We start from the raw sequence: 19,103 nt of genomic DNA, 5'->3' as shown, positions 1-19,103 counted from the left end.
TTGATTTTCATATGTTGAACCAGCCTTGCATCCCAGGGATGAAGCCCACTTGATCATGGTGGATAAGCTTTTTGATATGCTGCTGGATTCAGTTTGCCAGTATTTTATTGAGGATTTTTGCATCAATGTTCATCAAGGATATTGGTCTGAAATTCTCTTTTTTGGTTATGTCTCTGCCAGGCTTTGGTATCAGGACGATGCTGGCTTCTTAAAATGTGTTAGGGAGGATTCCCTCTTTTTCTATCGATTGGAATAGTTTCAGAAGGAATGGTACCAGTTCCTCCTTGTACCTCTGGTAGAATTCGGCTGTGAATCCATCAGGTCCTGGACTCTTTTTGGTTGGTAAGCTATTGATTATTGCCACAATTTCAGAACCTGTTATTGGTCTATTCAGAGATTCAACTTCTTCCTGATTTAGTCTTGCGAGGGTGTATTTGTCGAGGAATTTATCCATTTCTTCTAGATTTTCTAGTTTATTTGCGTAGAGGTGTTTGTAGTATTCTCTGATGGTAGGTTGTATTTCTGTGGGATTGGTGGTGATATCCCGTTTTTCATTTTTTATTGCATCTATTTGATTCTTCTCTCTTCTTTATTAGTCTTGCTAGTGGTCTATCAATTTTGTTGATCTTCTCAAAAAACCAGCTGCTGGATTCATTAATTTTTTGAAGGGTTTTTTGTGTCTCTATTTCCTTCAGTTCTGCTCTGATTTTAGTTATTTCTAGCCTTCTGCTAGCTTTTGAATGTGTTTGCTCTTGCTTTTCTAGTTCTTTTAATTGTGATGTATTCTACACCTCTCATGTCTCTTCACCATGCCAGACTAGAGTCAAGCTCAACAGGGTCTTCTTTCCCCACTGATTCCGCCAAGCCCGTTCCCTTGGCTGTGATTTCGCTGGATAGTAGGTAGGGACAGTGGGAATCTCGTTCATCCATTCATGCGCGTCACTAATTAGATGACGAGGCATTTGGCTACCTTAAGAGAGTCATAGTTACTCCCGCCATTTACCCACGCTTCATTGAGTTTCTTCACTTTGACATTCAGAGCACTGGGCAGAAATCACATTGCGTCAACACCTGCCACGGGCCTTCGCTAGAGAATCTCCTATTTTTATAGCAAGTAGTAAGTAGTTGTGTTCTTTGTTCCAGGGCGGGAGACATTACTTTGTCCCTCAAGTTGCTCACTGCAAGCACAACCCTGACAAATAGCCTGGGTAAAGAGTACACAGGGCCTTGGATTCTTGGCATACCCTATGCACCGCATATGGGTTTGAGAGATCCATGGAGAGAACTGTCTCTCCCAACACAAAATAGGTACTATTATTCCTATTTCACAAACAGGAAAGTTGAGGTAAAAGAAAGTTAAACAGCTAATGTAAGGAAACAAGGGGTAGTGAGACCGGGATTTAAATCCATATCTATATTCTGAAGCCCATGAACTGTTTACCATATGTTGCTGTCTACTGGGAAGGCTCTTGGAAAAATAATTATACCACATTGGTCTTTCATTATGATTCACAAGATAACAGATGCAAACTTAATATTAAAAAAAGGCCAGAAGGTGCTGAGATTTCTGATAGGTATGCAAAGATATGTATGTATTCATCCATTCATTTACATATATTTCTAAAAACCATCTATGTATCTGCCCCTGTGGTAGGAATGGATGCAGAGAAAGGAGTAGAAAAATTAAGAATTTGTTCTTTTGTGGAATGTCTCAGTGCCACTTAACAACAGTGTTTTAAATTTCCAAATTCAAGACTGAAGAGTCTGTAGAACTTTGACATTCAGTAAGGTTGCCTTTTCTGAACTCCTAATTACTTTAAATTGAAAGTCACTTCAGTCTCTTTTCTGCAGCTTCTCTGGATCTTTGGTTTCATTGAAGTATAATCTAGGCAGCTTCAGTGGGAATTTATCACTGTATTAAGGAAGAAGATACATTTTGATTCTGGAAAACTCAATCTCTTTTTTAAAGGTTCACATGTAAAAAGACATTTCGAATAAATTTTAATGTGATTCATTGGAAAAATTCTTCCAATTTGAACTCTCTGCTCATACAAATGGATAAACTCATTAAGTTCTCCAACGTCTCCAAGGAAGATGGTGATAATGGAGGGCTAAATTGCGGCACTTCTGTGTTTCTGATAAAAGCTGAGAATGAAAAAAAAAAATGACCCCTTTGACATTACTTATTTAAACACATTACTTATCAAAAACAGTTATGGTTGTGGGCTTTGGAGCAGGGAAATTCTCAGCTTCCAGAAAGCCTATGGAAAATATCATTTAAGTGTAACCCTTTTCACTCGCCCCGTTCCTGTGTCTTCTATTGATCTAATTTTGAGATTTTATATTCCTTATGGATGAACTCCTAGAGATCTTTGTCTGGAACCAGGTCTACTTTGAAAGTTGAAACAGTGATTAATATGCCTGTGTATTATTCATATAAAAGTGTCTGGAAGGATGTCTCTCCACTCAGACGTCACCGTGGCTATCCTGGGGCCATGGAGTCACAGGAGGTTCTTTTGCATCCTCATCTGAGGGTGGGTTACTTCAGGTGGAGCAAGAATTCTTTCCTTGTCCCTGGCTTTCCAATTTGCGGTTCACTACACCCTGGGTTGTTGCCGCCTTTCCTTCTGGCAAATAGCACATGCGTAGTTCTTCCTTAGTGCAGGTGGGTGGGTGTTTGGTGGTGAAAGACAAAGAGGAAGGTGGGCATGCAGAAACAATTGGGGCTGCCATGCTGGTCAGGCTGTTTTCTCCCAGGCCTCTTTGGGTGTTGGTAGGCATAGGGTTGTTGGTACCTTGGGGCAGCTGGACCTTTCTTTCTCTTCGTTCATTTCACAGTTATTTACTGAGCGAGAGCATGTGCCAGATACTTCCAGGGGATATAGCAGTAAACAAAGCAAATTTCCTTTTTCATGGAGTTTACATTCTAGTAGACAATTAAAAGATAAAAACATCTAAGATATGAAGTTTATCAGGCCATGACAAGAGATGGGAAGAATAACAGACCAGGGTAGAGCAGATGGAGAGTGAAGGAAGATGAAGGTAAAGGAAGCTATTTTTTGCAGGTGAAGAGGAAAATCCTTCCTGATAAGGTGCTATTTGAGTGGAGGCCTGATGGAAAGGGTGGAAGGGGCTCAGGGGCTGCTATTTCAGGCAGAGGGAACAGTACATAGAGTTCTGAAGTGTGAATGTCCTTGGGCTTTTCAAGGAACAGAAGATAGTTCAGTGTAGCCAGGGCAGAGTGAGTGAGCTGGGAGTATAGGGAAAGAGGACAGGGGGTTAGCTGTGCCCCAGGCCGCGTACAGCCTTGCAGGCTACAGCGTGAGGGCCTGAAGATCTTAGTTGGGTAAGCAGGAAGCAACAGGGGAATATTGAGCGGAGAAGTGACTTACTAGAATATATTTTAGAAGAAACATTATTATCTTGTCTTTAATTTATTTAAAATATTTTATACTGGACACTGGGTTTTAACACTTAATGACCTTTTTTCATTAAGTGTTGAAGAAGTACATCACTATGTTATTGGGTATATTTAATAATTACATTCAATATTGTAGTGAAATAGGGAAGTGATGCTTTCCAGAAAAGAAAATAATCAAATAGAGATTTACAAAGCCATTTTTTCATATCTCCATGATGGACACAAACCTTAGTCTCTATGCACAGGCGTATGAGAAATGTTAATCTTTATCTTCCCATCAATATACTCCCAGCATGAGCTCCATTATTCTGGGAGTTCCTTCTTCTATCTGAGTTTCATGTAAGTCAGGGGGTTAGGTGCAACAGAACAGTGATTCTCCATGTGTGGTTCCCAGAGCTGCAACATCAGCATCACCTGAGAACTTGTTAGAAATGCAGATTCTTACTCTCCACCCCAGGCCTGCTGAATCAGGAACTGTGTGGCTGGCCCCAGGAATCTGTGATAACAAGCTTTCTAGATAATTTTGATGCACATTACAATCTGGGAAAATTTTCTTATGGTGTCAAGTGATGGGTGAGGACAGCTAGTCTGTAATGTCATCAGTCCACAGTTCACAACGGCATCAGCTGAGACGTTGTCTTCCTCTGTTGATCCACGCAGGGTCCAGCTTTGCTCCTCATGCCTGACTGCAAGCTCTTTCGTGTCAAGTTTTCTCTTTCTCTCAGCTAATTTTTGGGCCATTCTTATGGCCCTGTGCATATGATAATTCTATTATTTCTCTATCAAATTGAGCTATGGGAAATTTTGTGGTTGTTATCTAAACTCAGGCTACTTTGGGCCTCTCTCAACATCGTGAAATTATCCTGCCATTTCCTTGTTACTCTGAGGCTTGGAGAACTCATACATCACTTGTTCATTTCTTTTATGGGGTCTTGCTGTCTTCATAGCCTCAGCCCAAGAACGGGAGTCCAAGTCCTCTTCACTCTCAAATTGCCCCATACTTAACTGAAGTTTCTTTCACTTTCCTTCTCCTCTCAATAGTCAAGAGAATGTTTTCTAGTCTCAGGCAAGAAAATTTGCCTTGTTCTAGATGAATCTCACCTACAGCACAAGCTATCCATCATCAAGATAGATAAAGACACCTGGGGAAAGATCTCAAAAAATAGCTTCTCTCATTGACAAAACAATTGTGCTGTGTTAATTTATTAATTGAAAAACATTATTGTAAGTGTAATACATCTCGTTTTAAAAATGTGCCTGTAGGGTGGGCGCGGTGGCTCACGCCTGTAATCCCAGCACTTTGGGAGGCCAAGGTGGGTGGATCACGAGGTCAGGAGATCGAGACCTTCCTGGCTAACACAGTGAAACCCCGTCTCTACTAAAAATACAAAAAATTAGCCGGGCGAGGTGGCGGGCGCCTGTAGTCCCAGCTACTCGGGAGGCTGAGGCATGATAATGGCGTGAACCCTGGGGGTGGAGCCTGCAGTGAGCCAAGATCGTGCCATTGCACTCCAGCCTGGGCGACAGCGAGACTCTGTCTCCAAAAAAAAAAAAAAAATGTGCCTGTATATGTGCCAAATGCCTCACAGGTGGTTCTTAGATGACTCAGATTTGGGAAGTCCTGAACAATCTCCTTAGTTGTGATAACTGAAGCTGCCCACCTCTTTTCTCTTATTGATTACTAACCCTTCATAGACCCAGTGAGTCAGATTCTGTGGGTTTGGGTGTGAACTGTATCATTTATGTATTGTCTGCTTTTCTTTTATCCTCACTAGCTTGCAACAATTAAAGGCAGGTAATTATTATTTTAGGCACTGTCAACATGAATACAAATGAATGATTGAAATTTTATTTGGTTTTGAGTTGATCTAGATGATTAAAAATATATGTAAGTTTTTAAAAATTATACATAAGTTCTGGGATACATGTACAGAACGTACAGGTTTGTTACATAGGTATACACATGCCATGGTGGTTTGCTGCACCCATCAACCCGCTTAATGCTATCTCTCCCCTAGCTCCCCATCCCCTGACAGGCCGCAGTGTGTGATGTTCCCCTCCCTGTGTCCATGTGTTCTCATTGTTCAGCTCCAACTTAGGAGTGAGAACTTGCGGTGTTTGGTTTTCTGTTTCTGTCTTAGTTTGCTGAGAATGATGGTTTCCAGCTTCATCCATGTCTCATCATCACTGATCATTAGAGAAATGCAAATCAAAACCACAATGAGACACCATTTCACGCCAGTTAGAATGGTGATCATTAAAAAGTCAGGAAACAACAGATGCTGGAGAGGATGTGAAATAGGAACACTTTTACACTATTGGTGGGAGTGTGAATCAGTTCAATCCTTGTGGAAGACAGAGTGGCAATTCCTCAAGGATCTAGAACCAGAAATACCATTTGACCCAGCAATCCCGTTACTGGGTATAGACCCAAAGGATTATAAATCATTCTACTATAAAGACACATGCACATGTATGTTTATTGCAGCACTGTTCACAATAGCAAAAATATATGTAAGTTTTAAATTTTACTTTGGAATGAAAGTGGAGATTAAAAAAATTTTTTAATAACATTTTGTTAACATCTGAGAATAAGTTCTCAGAAACCCAGGGATACTTGGGTTTAAGTTAAGGATATACTGGTTTTGAATTTCTGGAGTCAGTGGTTTTATTTTTGTATGCCATGGACACCATGCCTTTTGGAATTATGGCACTTCCTTCTCCTTGCCACTCTTGCCCCAATATCCCTGTCTGTATCAGATATATTTGTGCATTTTGTTTTTTCAGGGAGAAATATGGTCTTATTTTTGGAGAGAAAGAAGCTGCACTTGGATGTGGAATGAAAGGATTCCTGGAGATGATGAAACTAATTGCATTTGCAATGTTTTTATGACAAGCTGGATGTCATCAATCCTTGTAAATATGTGAGTCGTAATCACTATTTTGGAGGAAGAAGTTGCACCAGCACATTTTTAGTTTTGCTTATAATCCACAGTAATTTAAAGTGGTCAGAATCTAATTATGCCCATTTCTGATAGACATTCAAAATAAGCCAGTTTCTTAGCTCTAAAGCTTCATGAGGCGCCCACGCAGGAGTAGCTGAGATCTTATAAGAAGAACAGCAAAATACAACCCCCTTACCCTGTCTATTTTAAGGTAGCACTCTGTCAAAATGCACTTTTCATTTCCCAGATACCTTTCCATGGTGAATGACCGTGGCATTGAATGAAACTGTTCTGAAATGTGGAAGAAGAATTAACTCCTTGGGGAACATGTTTTAAAAGTTCTATTTGTCTCTGATACATGAATTGTCAGAGAAGCCTCTCAAACTGCCCACTGGCTGTGCTTTTGCGCTGTATCATTAGTCAGCCAAGCTGATTAAGACTAATTTTGGTCAAAATAAATTCGTGCCTGAGCAAACAACCCATGTGCAGAATCTCAACCAAAGGCAATTAAATCAAGATTCCTTTTATGATGGAGACTCAATAACTACCGTGGTTTTTGACATCATTCTAATGAACCAATGGCAAAGAAATGTCCCCAGTGTATCAGACCATCCTAGAATTTATTTTCTATATTTTTTCTCACTTTAGAGTTGCTCTTTGATTCTGGCATATCATTCTCTCTGATAATGGTTTCAAATCAGCTTGTCTGATTCATGGCTGCACAGAGAAGGTTTTCTCAGGAGCTAGTGGAATGGTTATTGAAAAAAAAACATGGAGAGGCAGATGGTAGACTATTTTACTGGCTCATCTGCTTTTGCAGGAAATGATTATACATTCAAAGTAAGTGGCACCAGAAGTCAGATCTAACTGAGGTTGATCTCACATGTTTCCTTGTAGAGAATATAAAATACAGCAGCAGAGACAGCCTAAAAGCTGATCCCTGAGGACATGGTCATGGTCGTGATACAACCTGGGGCTGAAGCAGATCTGAGAGGTCATTTATTTGAGGTTCCAGCCTTCTTACAACCTCGTTGTCAGGATATTTCAGTCTTTGATTGAACACCTTGAGTGATGGGGGAACTCATTATTTCCATTTGTAGGCAGTTAAGTGCGATATAATTCTTCCTTCTTTTGAGCTGATATTGACTTCTGAGTAGTATCCATTTATCCATTCATTAATCCTGGCTATGCTTTTTAGAAGCAGCACAGAACAAATTGATTTTCTGTTCCACCTGGCAGCTAGCTTGGGTGTGAGCTAGAATGCCATCTCAAGTCTTCTACAGGCTAACTGTTCCCAATTCCTTGGGTCATTCCCCATATGAAATGGGTTGGGTACTAGTTCATAAGCCTCTGGACTAGGGGAAACTAGGAAGAGACAGAGATAGTTTAAATTTGCTTAACCCACATACATGACACAAACAAATTGAACATTCAATACCAGGCCCATAGAAATGAAAGACATTTGTTAATTGGATTTCAGAGGATAAAGTAGGAGTAGTGGCAGCAAAGACTGTCTCTCAGGTTTCCTCGTCCTTGTCCCAGGCAGCATAGCGTTAGGTCCAGTGTCTCTGTAGACTGGTGATGATGCAAAGGAGACTTAGTGGCTGTACTCTGGCCCTTTGAATAAAGTTGACTCACACACTCAGCACCTAGACTTGGCTTAAACATATAAGAATTTCTAGATCAGAGGTTTCCAGAACGCTACTGGAGATTTAGGGATCCCTAGAGACAGATATACTTCGGGGACTTTGGAGTGACTGAATGGCCTTTTCTCTCTTACATATTGGAGTTTCACATTCAATATTGTTGATTGGAAAAATAGATTCTGTGGCTGGAAGACCATCTATCAACCAGGACTGTCTACTGCTTTCTCTTTTTTTTTCTCTCTTTTCTTCCCATGTCATCTTCAGGCCATTTTTAATGTCATCTTCCTGGCTCCAAGGCCACAGATTGTGCTTCTCACCCAGGATTCTGTTATCCAATCATTTAATGTCCATTTTCTTGCAGTAACTGCTACAACATGGGTGACTCAGGGAAGAGATAGTAAAGAGATGGTTAAAACCTGGCAGTTTTGTGGGGGAATGGCCTTAGCTGCAGGGGCTTGAGATAATCATACTCCGTACTTTATGATGGCTACAATTTATTTCATTTTTTTTCCCTTCATCTCTTCTATACGGGCACCCAGTGTAAAGTGCTTGATGTATGTCCTTGGTTATATATGATTCCATGCAAAATGTATGGTATTCCTTTGTGTTTGCAGTTTATATAAATAGTATTGTGTTATGGATCTTTTTGTTTTGTTGTTGTTGTTTTTACAAGTTTCAATATGCAGGTCTATTTCAATGCTTTCTATGCTGCAGTGATTTCCATGGTAGGTATCCCTCCACCCAGTATTTATCTCCTCTTGCCTTGTCTGAACTCAGCTCCCTAATATTGCAAAGTATGTGATGCTAGGATTCCTACGCCTGTAGGTCTCTGTAAGAGCTTGGGGTATTTTCCCAGAATGGGAAGCCTGGCTCTAGGAAAAATGGGGTGAACCAATTTACACTCTCACTAGCAGGAGATGGGGTCCTTATCTTTTTACATTCCTGTTAATGCTTGATATTTTCTGTCTACCTAATCTGTGGGTATAGAGCGATGTCAGTTGTCATATTTCTGATGACTCATGAGGTGGGGTATCTCTTCATATACTTGTTAGCCATTTGAGCCTCTCCTTCTGTGAATATTCTATTTTACTCTGGCATTTTATGTATTTTTCTTGTTGATTTGCAAAATCTACCTGCATATTCCTGATGTTAATTCTGTGACATTTCAGATATTGCAAATATCTTATCATAAAAATTCTCTTTCTAATGGATCTGAATTTGTTTTGGTATATTTTGTTTAAGACGTTGTTTTCCTTTAATTGCAGGTGCGAGCGAAAGTTGGGCTTTCATTATTGCTTTCCTGTGCAAAATTCCACAAGAACCTTCAATTTACTAATTTATTCCCACATCTAAGTACAGTCTTAAGTAAACGTATCTACCAGATGTCAGCTAGAGCCCTCTCTTCATGTAGTTCTAGCTTTTTTCATTTGTTTCCACAAGAAATTCATCTGCATCACGCATTTGCTAATAAGTTGATTATCTAAAGTTGAGAGAGCTACAGTATGGTGTCACATCTTGAAACATAAGTATTTCTGTCATCTTGTTTTCTTGCCCTCCCCACCTCCAACCTCCATTACTGTAAATTCTTTTTCAATCATGCAGAGCAATTTGGCTCTCCCAAAACTTGATCAGACCCTCAAATGCTTAGCAGACTAAATGTCCTCTTGTCAGACTGACATATGTAGTAGCCAGCTGGGTTATACATAGGTCCTACAAAGAGAAATTACATTTTATGTTGCAACACCAATGAGTGGTTTTGCAATGGACACAATCTAACGAGAGGTCAGGTAACCTTCCTTTATAGTGTACTTTTTTTTTTTTTTTTTTGCATTAGAGTAGGTGAACCTTTTAGGAAGGGAAATGACAACCATTTCCAGAGCAGACTTGCTTTTTTGTTTTTGTCAGGGGCTAAGGCTTTATTTACCCTGGTCTCAGTGCAGGTTGTAAAAAGAACACGGGTCTTGGAACCCGAAGATCTCTGACAATTGGCAATGGTGTCGTCTTAGATAAGTTGTCTATTCACACTGAGTCCCATGTCCCTATTGTCAAATGAGAATACTAACACCTACTTCCATATTTGTTTGGAGGATTAGAGGTAATATAAAGGGTCTAGTATGATTCCTGGCATAGAGTAGGTGTTCATTACATGCTGGGCAATTATTACATACTCCAACAAGATAGTGAAGAATTCTGGGAGGCAGCACAAACACCTAGCGTATCCTTTGGGGTGGTTGCTGGGACTCTTGAGTGGAAAGTAACAATGAATGGAACTTTTGTCAAAGTGCTGGGGAAAACGGAGGTGAATTTTCTGAAATGTTCAACTGGATTCTCACAAAGTAGTTCACTTACTAATGAAAAATCTTTGGTGATCTCAAATTCTTCATCTTATTTTATTATTTATTATTTATTAAGAGACAGAGTCTCGCTCTGTCACACAGGCTGGAGTGCAGTGGTATGATCACAGCTTCCTAAAGCCCCGAACTGGGCACAAAGGTTTCTCTTGACTCAACCTTCTAAGTAGCTAACTACAGATGCATGCTACCATGCCCGGTGAATTTTTTTCTTAGAATTTTTTGTAGAGACAGGGGTCTTGCTATGTTGTCCAGGCTGGTCTCAAATTCCTGGTCTCAAGCGATGTTCCCATCTCAGCATCCCAAAGTGTTGGGGTTACATAAGCCATTGCACCTGGCAGGTTATTCATCTTTTGATGTAACTTATTACACAGAATCTACTTGGCCTTGACTTTACATAGTGGAAAGATATCCTAAAAGATCTCTTTAGAGCTAAAAACTCCCACTGGAGAAATCATAAAATCCTTGGAATGCAAACCCACCTGAATATCTGCAACAAATAAGACTACAGCCTCTTTCTAGGACTTAGGGTAAAACTGAGGAATGTTTTTCATATCTCTGTATCCATTGGGATTTGTGGGCATAAGAATTTTCTGATTTGTAACTTGAAGATGTCTTATTCTATATGCATCTTCCTCATTGCTATTGGTGTTATGTACAAGAAAGTTAAAACAAATTATACAGGACATTATCAGTCTGTCCTGAAAGAAAAGGGGTGTTTATTTCAACTTCCTCTGACTTTACTCTTTATACGCATTGTTTCCAAAAATGTCTATGCCAAGTGAAGTTTTATACGGAAAAATAAAAAAATTTTACTGGCTTCTATAAAACTTTTTAGATAGATATTCATATAGAAAAAATTGCCCTTGAAATGAAACAGCTACAAGAAAAACTAAGGTAGTGTAATTAAAAGATTAGTTTACATGTATTTAATTTTTTACTGCAAGAAAATGTAACTAAGAGGACAATTAATTTACATGACCAGTTTATATTACATTAAAAGCCCCTATACAGGCAGGTCCATGGTACAGTGAAATTTAAGTTTGATTGTCTATTGAGCTTCATGATTCTCTTTGGAACCTGACCACCCATGTCCAGATAATTGGAAGAACTTGTTGGCTGAAGGAGCCCTTGTATCAGAAAATTGCAGAGCCTCTAAGTTCCACTTATCTCCTCAGGGCCCAGGGCCACTTGTTTCACCCCACTTGCCACCTGATCTGCCAACCAGTATAGGTGGGGTATGCCCATCTGTGGAAGTAGAGACCAAGTTTCCCCACGTGCGGGATTGCTTTAGCTCCTGAAGCATGAAGCACCACGGGACCTGCTTTGTGGCCAGGTACATATAACCTAGACATGGAGGGAAGTTAGCCCTATTTTTGATAATGGGAGAGCCAGTAGATAAATTCTTTCTTTCTTTTTTTTTTTTTTTTTTTTTTTTTTTGAGATGGAGTCTTGCTCTGTTGCCTAGGCCGGAGTGCAGTGGCATGATCTTGGCTCACTGCAATCTCCACCTCCTGGGTTCAAGCGATTCTCCTGCCTCAGCCTCCCGTGTAGCTGGGATTACAGGTGTGCAACACCATGCCTGGCTAATTTTTTCTTGTATTTTTAGTAGAGACAGGGTTTCACCATATTGGTCAGGCTGGTCTCGAACTCTTGACCTTGTGATGACCTGCCTTGGACTCCCAAGGTGCTGGGGTTACAGGCGTGAGCCACTGCACCAGATCAGTTTAGTTCATATGGCCCCTTAGAAGATGGTGTTACACAATTGAGTACTCAGTTGTGTTTGGTACTAAGTGTGGCCAACTTAGCAAAGCACTTTATATTTATTCTCTTTTCTTCTATGCCTCATTCACTTTTGCCTCCGCTCCTTCTTCCTCGGGAGCTATAATGCCTAATGAAATTGCAGCATGAACTTTGCTTTCTGGGGAACCTAGGCTAAGGCAATTCTCTTTTCATTTTAGTATAGCCTCCAGGCAATATCACTGTACAGATACAGACTTCATTTATGATTTCATCAGTGTATGGTGTAGGTAGATTGTCTTTAAAGAGTATAATATGGCACTTTTCAAGTAGTCAGTGAATTCTCTTGAGATACATGCTCAAATGGTATCTGTAACATTCTGCATTTCAGTAGTTCTACTAAGTTTTGCTTTGGTTTAGACAACATTTAATGTGTCAGAATTTGTGTACATAAACCTAATGACGATTCCACTTATTTACAAAGCTATGGTGCCCTGAGTGTCTAAACATAAAAACCAGAGTGAACTGTCATCTTGAGGGGGGAGAAGCAAACCCACTTTGTCCTCTGGCTTCTCTTCATAGATTATTAGATTTTTCCAGGTTTGTGACATGACAACAGCTTCTGGCTTTGCCTGTATAAAGGGGTTAAGAATTGTACCTAGCTGGAATATATATGTTCCAGCTCTCCACAATAAATGAATCCAGTAATTTCTTGGAGGAGGGAAGTATGTTCATTAGGATGCAGTTGGGAGGTACATAATGTAGAAAAGAGATAAATATATAAAGGTTAATCTTAGTCATTTGAATAGAGTGTGGAAAAACTCAGAAAATAGTACTCTGAACTGATCTGGTCTAGGGAAATAATGATGCTTGCCCCATCTGACCTGAACTGGTGTTTTCACGAACCAGGAAGAATGCGATCAAACACTTTTTTTGGAAAGTGTTTATTTGGTTCATGTCCTGGCCAAATGAACACTTTGAGCTGAGCTTCCTCTGTGTGAAGGAGAACCGCTTGCCGTACTGAAATGGGATGTGGTTTTAGACTTACCTTTGGTGTGGGCACTGGTTGCTTTTGCTTGCCCACCATTCTCCTCCACTCAGAGCAGCAAGACTTAGAATTTTCTTTGAGGAATCATCTTGCCTCAACTCTCAGTCCATAGTTTAGATGAGGCTGACTGTCCCTCTTTCCCCTCACCCAGTTCCAGGATTCCTGAGGATAAGGTTGGTTATGCACCTGTCTTCCTCACCACAGTGATTGGCTCAGGAATGGGCACATGACTCAACCTGGGCCAATGAGAATTAGGCCAGAATTTTCATTAGAATTGTTGGAGAAAAGAAATTGTCTTTTCACTATATTTGGAGCTGTAAAGCTAATCCTGGAACTATTGGAGGCCACCATAAGGTGAAAGACCATGTGAATGTTAAGTCTACATGAATGACAAGACAAAGAAAGGAGCTTCCTGAGAATACTGAGTAAGTGCACCCAGATCCAGCCATGTCTGAAGCTTTTGTATGCAAATACCCTAGATTTCCCAGGTATTAAAGTCAATAATTAGCTTTATGCTTAAGTCAGTTTGAGTTAGCTTTTTGTTACTTGTCGTAGAAAGAATCTCAGTTAACATGCGTTCAGGGCAACTGAGATTGAGATATATGTTGGCAGCTGATGTTAATATAATTCCATTAGTAATATTCCTGAATAATTTGAGATGAGAAGATGAATGTTGTCCTTCAGCTGCAAAACTTTACCTCTCTCCTCCCTTCATCTTTGTGGCCCCTTCCAAAGAGCTAACCCCCCAATCAGCATTTTACTTAGTTTCTTCTCTCCCTCCATACTTTCTTCTCAAGTAAATTTGCTTATTCTAGTAGATGTTTATTTATGAAATAAATGTCCTTACATCCTTGGTTCCGTCTTTTGGCAGCAGCTGAAGTGAGAAGAGCAGGCAACTCTTTGCCTATGTAGAAAATAATAATATTTAAAGAAAGAGACAGGAAAGTATATCTGTTATAAGCTTTTTCTTTTTTAGAATTTAAGCTTATGAGTTTATCTACGCCCACTATATTCATAATTACAGTTTTATATCTGCATACAAAAGCTATGTAAAAATCCATTTTTCCCAAATATACAAATTTTTTTGGATAGTTTAAAACATTTTGATCACAGATTTCAACAGAGTTTTAGGCTGAAAAAAATATCACCATCTAGCAATATCACTTAACACTGTTTGCAAAACACAAATCTTCCAATGACTGTAAATCTTTTTCTATTCTGTAGTATTTTTCTGATTCTCAGGGCATGAAAACATTACGGGGAAAAAAAAAGATTTTCTATGAGGAAAGCGTGGAGAACTAATTTGGCTATATGGTCAAATTAAAAATGCCAAGTTAATAAGGGAGAACCAAAAGAAAGAAGTGGCATAATGTCACATCAGCTCATTCATGCCCTGACAACTTCTGTACCAACAATACATATGTAAAGTGTCTCCTTTTGTCTTACATTGTGCTCCATAATTTACATGAGTATTATCTGCATCCCAAGGAGGACAGATTTATATTTGATTGTCTTGTGCATAGGGTGGGTCAGCTTTAACTGTGCAACAGAAAGCCACAAACAGCGTTTTACCTGCACAATATTGCTCTTGAAGGCGGCATTAATTAATGTGGAAACACACTATAAATGCACACTTTTCGCATTTGCAAACATTTATACAGCACAGTAAAAATTCTGTGATAAGGCCAAACCTTTTTTCCCCCAGTCTGGTTTTTTTTTTTTTCTTTTTTTGAGTGTGTTTTTAATGCATTTTTTTTTTAAAGATTAAAGTAAAATGTCTCAATTGTAAAAAATACACACCGGGCAAATCCTTACCTGGATAATAAATATCTACATCACAGTACAATAAAATTTCTTCTCTATAAAATTTAAATATGGATTATAGTCTATCACTATCAAAAGAAACACTATGCTAATATTTCCATATTATTAAAATAACAGGAAAAATTACGAGCTTATTTTAGAACCTGATGCCATAGCCGTTGGAAAGGGCAAAGAGATTCAAATGTCGATCATCACTCTCCATTTGAAGAGGAACTGTGGCTTGGTTATTCACTTAAATTCAGTTCATGAAAAAGGTTTAGCCTTACAAATGCTGGCTACATTTCAAAAACCGTAAGACTGATTTCATAATTTATGACTCATGCAGCAAAAGGTCAATATGACACGAATAGGTTAGAGTTCCATAGAATAAAAAGGTATCACCGACAATGACATGCTTCAAGGGTGCTCAGCGGTTCCTCTGAGGCTGAGTCTGTGGGGGGCTTAGTGTCAAGGAGGGGCCAGGGCTTGTACCCCCTGTTCATGGAGGAGCAACAAGAACGGTGTTGCTGGCACAGAGCGAAGGCCTGGCAGTCCACCCCAGGCCCACACTGCACACTGAAGAGCTGTCGCCCGGGGCACAGGTGAGGGACTTCGCAGGGCTGAGGCATCAACAGGTCAAGCGCGTCATTGAGGACCGAGGCTCTAGAAAAAGCTCTGAGGCGGCACGTGGTGTTTTGAGCAGAATCATAAAGAAGAAAACATCTTACTTTTTTCATTGTTTCTGGAAATACTGCACATCTAAATTGAAGAGCAAAGTACACTTGAGGGTCACACACGCACGCGCACACACTCACACGCACACACGCCCCACACCGCTCATCCCTAAAAGGGAAGTGATTTATAAATACAAATCCCAGCATAATGGGTGTGTTCTCCTCTACTGAGACGTCTCCCTGCCGAGGGGGTGGGAGCGCAGGTGTGAAGGGTGTCTCCATCAGGTCCACACTGGATTTGCAAGTCTGGACAATAGATGAAAAAATGTTTAGAAAAATCTAGAGCAAATCCCTCACAAATGAGTTTTATGAGATGGAGTCTTGAGATGCACTAAGTACCTCTGTCAGCTTGAGAAGGAAGGAGTTTAGTTTCAGAGTCATTATCTTTTGAGTCCTATGGCCTTTCCTTTCAACCTGAAGTGGGATAAGGCTTGTCCTACTCCACGTGAAGTATTCAGCCTTCAACGAGATTTCCAGACCAGCAGTTTGCCTATTGAAGGCAATCATTTAAGGTGCCAAGGATCAAACGTTCCTTTACTTGCGGCTGGCTGGATGGCTGTTAATATGCCATACTATTTGGCCAATTCTTGATCATGGTTAGTCCCCAAAGCATTCTGATTTAGCTTGAGATCAGGCTCTGAACTTATATTCAAATCTGGGTTTCTGATGTACTGAGGACCCTGTCAAACAAAATGAGGAAACTTTTCCCAGAAGGCCTGATGCTGCAGGACCTGCCTGCTTGCCTTCCTCTCATTCCCTTTGGAAAGAAAGCTTGCCCCAGACAGCAGAGCTTCTCAGGGTTACCCTGGAGCGCAGAGGTGGCTAAGTGTTTGTGTTCCAAAGAGCGGCTGGTTCCTCAAGGAGTCAAGAGAGGAAGCTGAAATATTAGCAGAGCAAGCACTTAAGGAGCCTGGCCAGAGGCTGCCTAGACAAAACCAAATCCCAAAACAATCTGTCTGTAGATAAAGCAGGTAATCTGCCAATGAATTTCGTGCTTATAATTGTAAATCTTTTCACTTCCTTTCTCTGGGTAACAAGTTCCATAGCAATGTTCTAGTTTCCTTTTTCCCAGAAGCCAGTACAATTGCTTTCATGCATTGAATATTTAATTCCCCGCTCCCAGATGATTTCCAATCATACTTGGAATTTTCAGTGCTGTTCCTCTTCTTTTTCCAAGGCCTCTAAATGGTTGACTAGTATTGTGTCAAATTATTATTTCGAGTCAATACCAAATTTACGTTCCTTAACTGTTAAGTGGGCCATACTTCTTGTCTAATAAAGTTAGGAATTTAAGTGTTAAAAAAAATCAAAGGAACCAGATTTTTTTTCCCGTTGAAATTCAGACAATATTAAGGGCAGGAAGGGTTTTAGAGATCATGACTTATTCATCAGGTTAGAAAACCAAGACCTAGAATTACACATCTACCAGTTGATAGAGCATGAACTAGAACTCAGGCACCCAGACTTCTGGGCCAGTTATGCTCCACCAAACTTATAAAATGCATCTACTTGGTTTTCACAGTGACTTTCCTTCCTTTGTTTTTAGGTAAATCTCACTGATATGGCTTATTTTCCCCAGTATTTCCAGGATAAGGCAGTAAAAGGTAGGCAAAGGAATAGTTTATATCTACTATGCCAGTGGAGAATGAGATACATTCAATTGCATGGGTACATTCTGTGCCCATTTTCTGACACTGAAGAGATGAAGTGTCACCGTTTCTTTTCTGGGCACAAGCTATTCTAGCATGGGCCATTGGGGAGGCAGGTTGGGCAGCAAAGGTAAGTGTGCACGTGGTCTGCAGGTGTTTTCTATTGAGTATCTGTCAGGGTGTGCTATAAGAGGGACAGGAGGGTCAGTGGCAGGGCCAGTCTCTGTTTAGAGATAGTCAAGCTATTTAGTTCCTCAGAGTCAGAGGGGAAAAGGGGACTAGGAGACATTTGTCAATGAGGCAAGGAGCTTGAGGATCTAACCAGAAGGAAGCATCCTTCAGCCATCAGGACACAAAGGGGGGCCCTCAGAACACTGCATTGCCTTCAACTCAGAATGTAGCTGCACTAATCTCACCTCAGAATTTCTCCAGAAGACCGAAATTTCACCGTATCTTTCCTTGATTAGAATATTTGATCCATAGAGAAATCTGTTGTCAGCTCAGCAAAGATACAACCTGGATAAAGAACTTCAGGAGCTTGGGAGATGACAGATCAGATGCCACAGAAAAGGGGTGCCACCCTGTAAATAGGTTTGATTTCTGTAAAAGTGTTCTCTGAGCCTAAATGGGAAAGAAGCCTTCCTACTGTGAGGTAATACTATGTGAATTTTTGGAAACCATGGAGTCGCTGACATTGGTGAAGATTTCTCATTTCTCTGGGTTCACTGAAAAAAATTATTTTCCTTGTTGGCCTCAACCAGTCAATACCTGCACATCCTTGAGTCACACCCTTGTATAACTTGAATTAAATCATAAGGTTATAAAAATGATATTGGAAGGGCAGCTGATTTTTTTAGGACACAAATATTCCTGTACATTCCAAGTTACGCTCCTAGGAGACCATAAAGAGTGCTGGAAACAGCATGCTCTTGAATAGATGAAAATTTGTTTGAGTTTTTCCCTAAAAGGCTGAAAGCCACATCTAACTAAAGGTGGTCTGTGCTCTGCTAACTTCAGCCCTGCGAATATCAGGATTGGGTGGAGGTGGTCGTATTATCTTGGTTTTAAGGCTTCTTTAGTGTCCTGCAGCGCCATTTTGCTGACTCAAGTCTTGGACCAGGGATGGGTGGGAGCTGGTGATGCTTGGTGCTGGTGAGTTAATGATTGTCCCCCACCCCACCTCCACAACCATAAAACTTTCAGAGCATTCACATCACAGGACCGGAGAACGAAATGCAATAGTTTAAAGTACCCGCATTCAAGGGGCAATTTCATCCATGTCTATGCCAAGGACTACTTCCCTTTTCCCTCCCAAATAATCCCTCCCAACACAAAGAAACAAAAAAGAGCTAGGCAATGGAATGAAATGACACCCAGTAGTGCTGTAGGAATTATGAGAATGAATCCAGTCAGTCTAATCCTCGAACACTTCCAAGAACAAAGGGGGGAAGAGTTCCGTGGGGCATTCCACCTTCATGTGCAGGAAGCGGCTGGCATGGCAGGCTCCTATCATCCTCAGGTCTGTTACCTTCATCAGGAGTTTTGGCCAAAAGTGTGTCACGTGGTGTTTTCGGTAATTGATATAGTGTTCAAAGGCCAGCAGGAAACTATCTTGGTACTTTTCTATTCTCTCAACACAGGCAAGCCCCGGGCGATCTGCGGGGAAGAGAGAAGATGGACATTGATTAAGAGATGGAAGGGGGAAGGCTTGCTTTGTCCAATTCCAGGCCTTTAGTAGGGGGCGGGCAGATCTAGGGTCTTCCCTC

The 19,103-nt window shown here is 40.5% G+C and overlaps 2 protein-coding genes across 7 annotated transcripts in view; both read right to left on the bottom strand.

Moving 5' to 3' along the window:
- Positions 1-14,108: 14,108 nt before the first annotated feature.
- Positions 14,109-16,727, bottom strand: LOC115834814. Its single transcript, XM_030812257.1, has one exon. The coding sequence runs from the start codon at positions 15,908-15,910 to the stop codon at positions 15,353-15,355; it is 558 nt and encodes a 185-aa protein (XP_030668117.1). The 5' UTR covers positions 15,911-16,727; the 3' UTR covers positions 14,109-15,352.
- Positions 14,109-19,103, bottom strand: part of THRB (thyroid hormone receptor beta) — a 386,080-nt gene continuing 381,085 nt past the window's right edge. For 5 of the 6 annotated variants that reach the window (XM_030812255.1, XM_003256767.3, XM_003256766.3 and 2 more), the window contains one exon: positions 14,109-18,993. In XM_030812255.1, the coding sequence (XP_030668115.1) occupies positions 18,752-18,993 (242 nt within the window). In that variant the 3' untranslated portion in view covers positions 14,109-18,751. The remainder of the gene's footprint in view (positions 18,994-19,103) is intronic. The other variant, XM_012499260.2, reaches the window with a different exon arrangement.

The sequence above is a fragment of the Nomascus leucogenys genome, chromosome 4, assembly GCF_006542625.1.
Source record: "Nomascus leucogenys isolate Asia chromosome 4, Asia_NLE_v1, whole genome shotgun sequence".
NCBI lineage: Eukaryota > Metazoa > Chordata > Mammalia > Primates > Hylobatidae > Nomascus > Nomascus leucogenys.
This window is presented reverse-complemented; position numbering and strand designations above follow the sequence as displayed.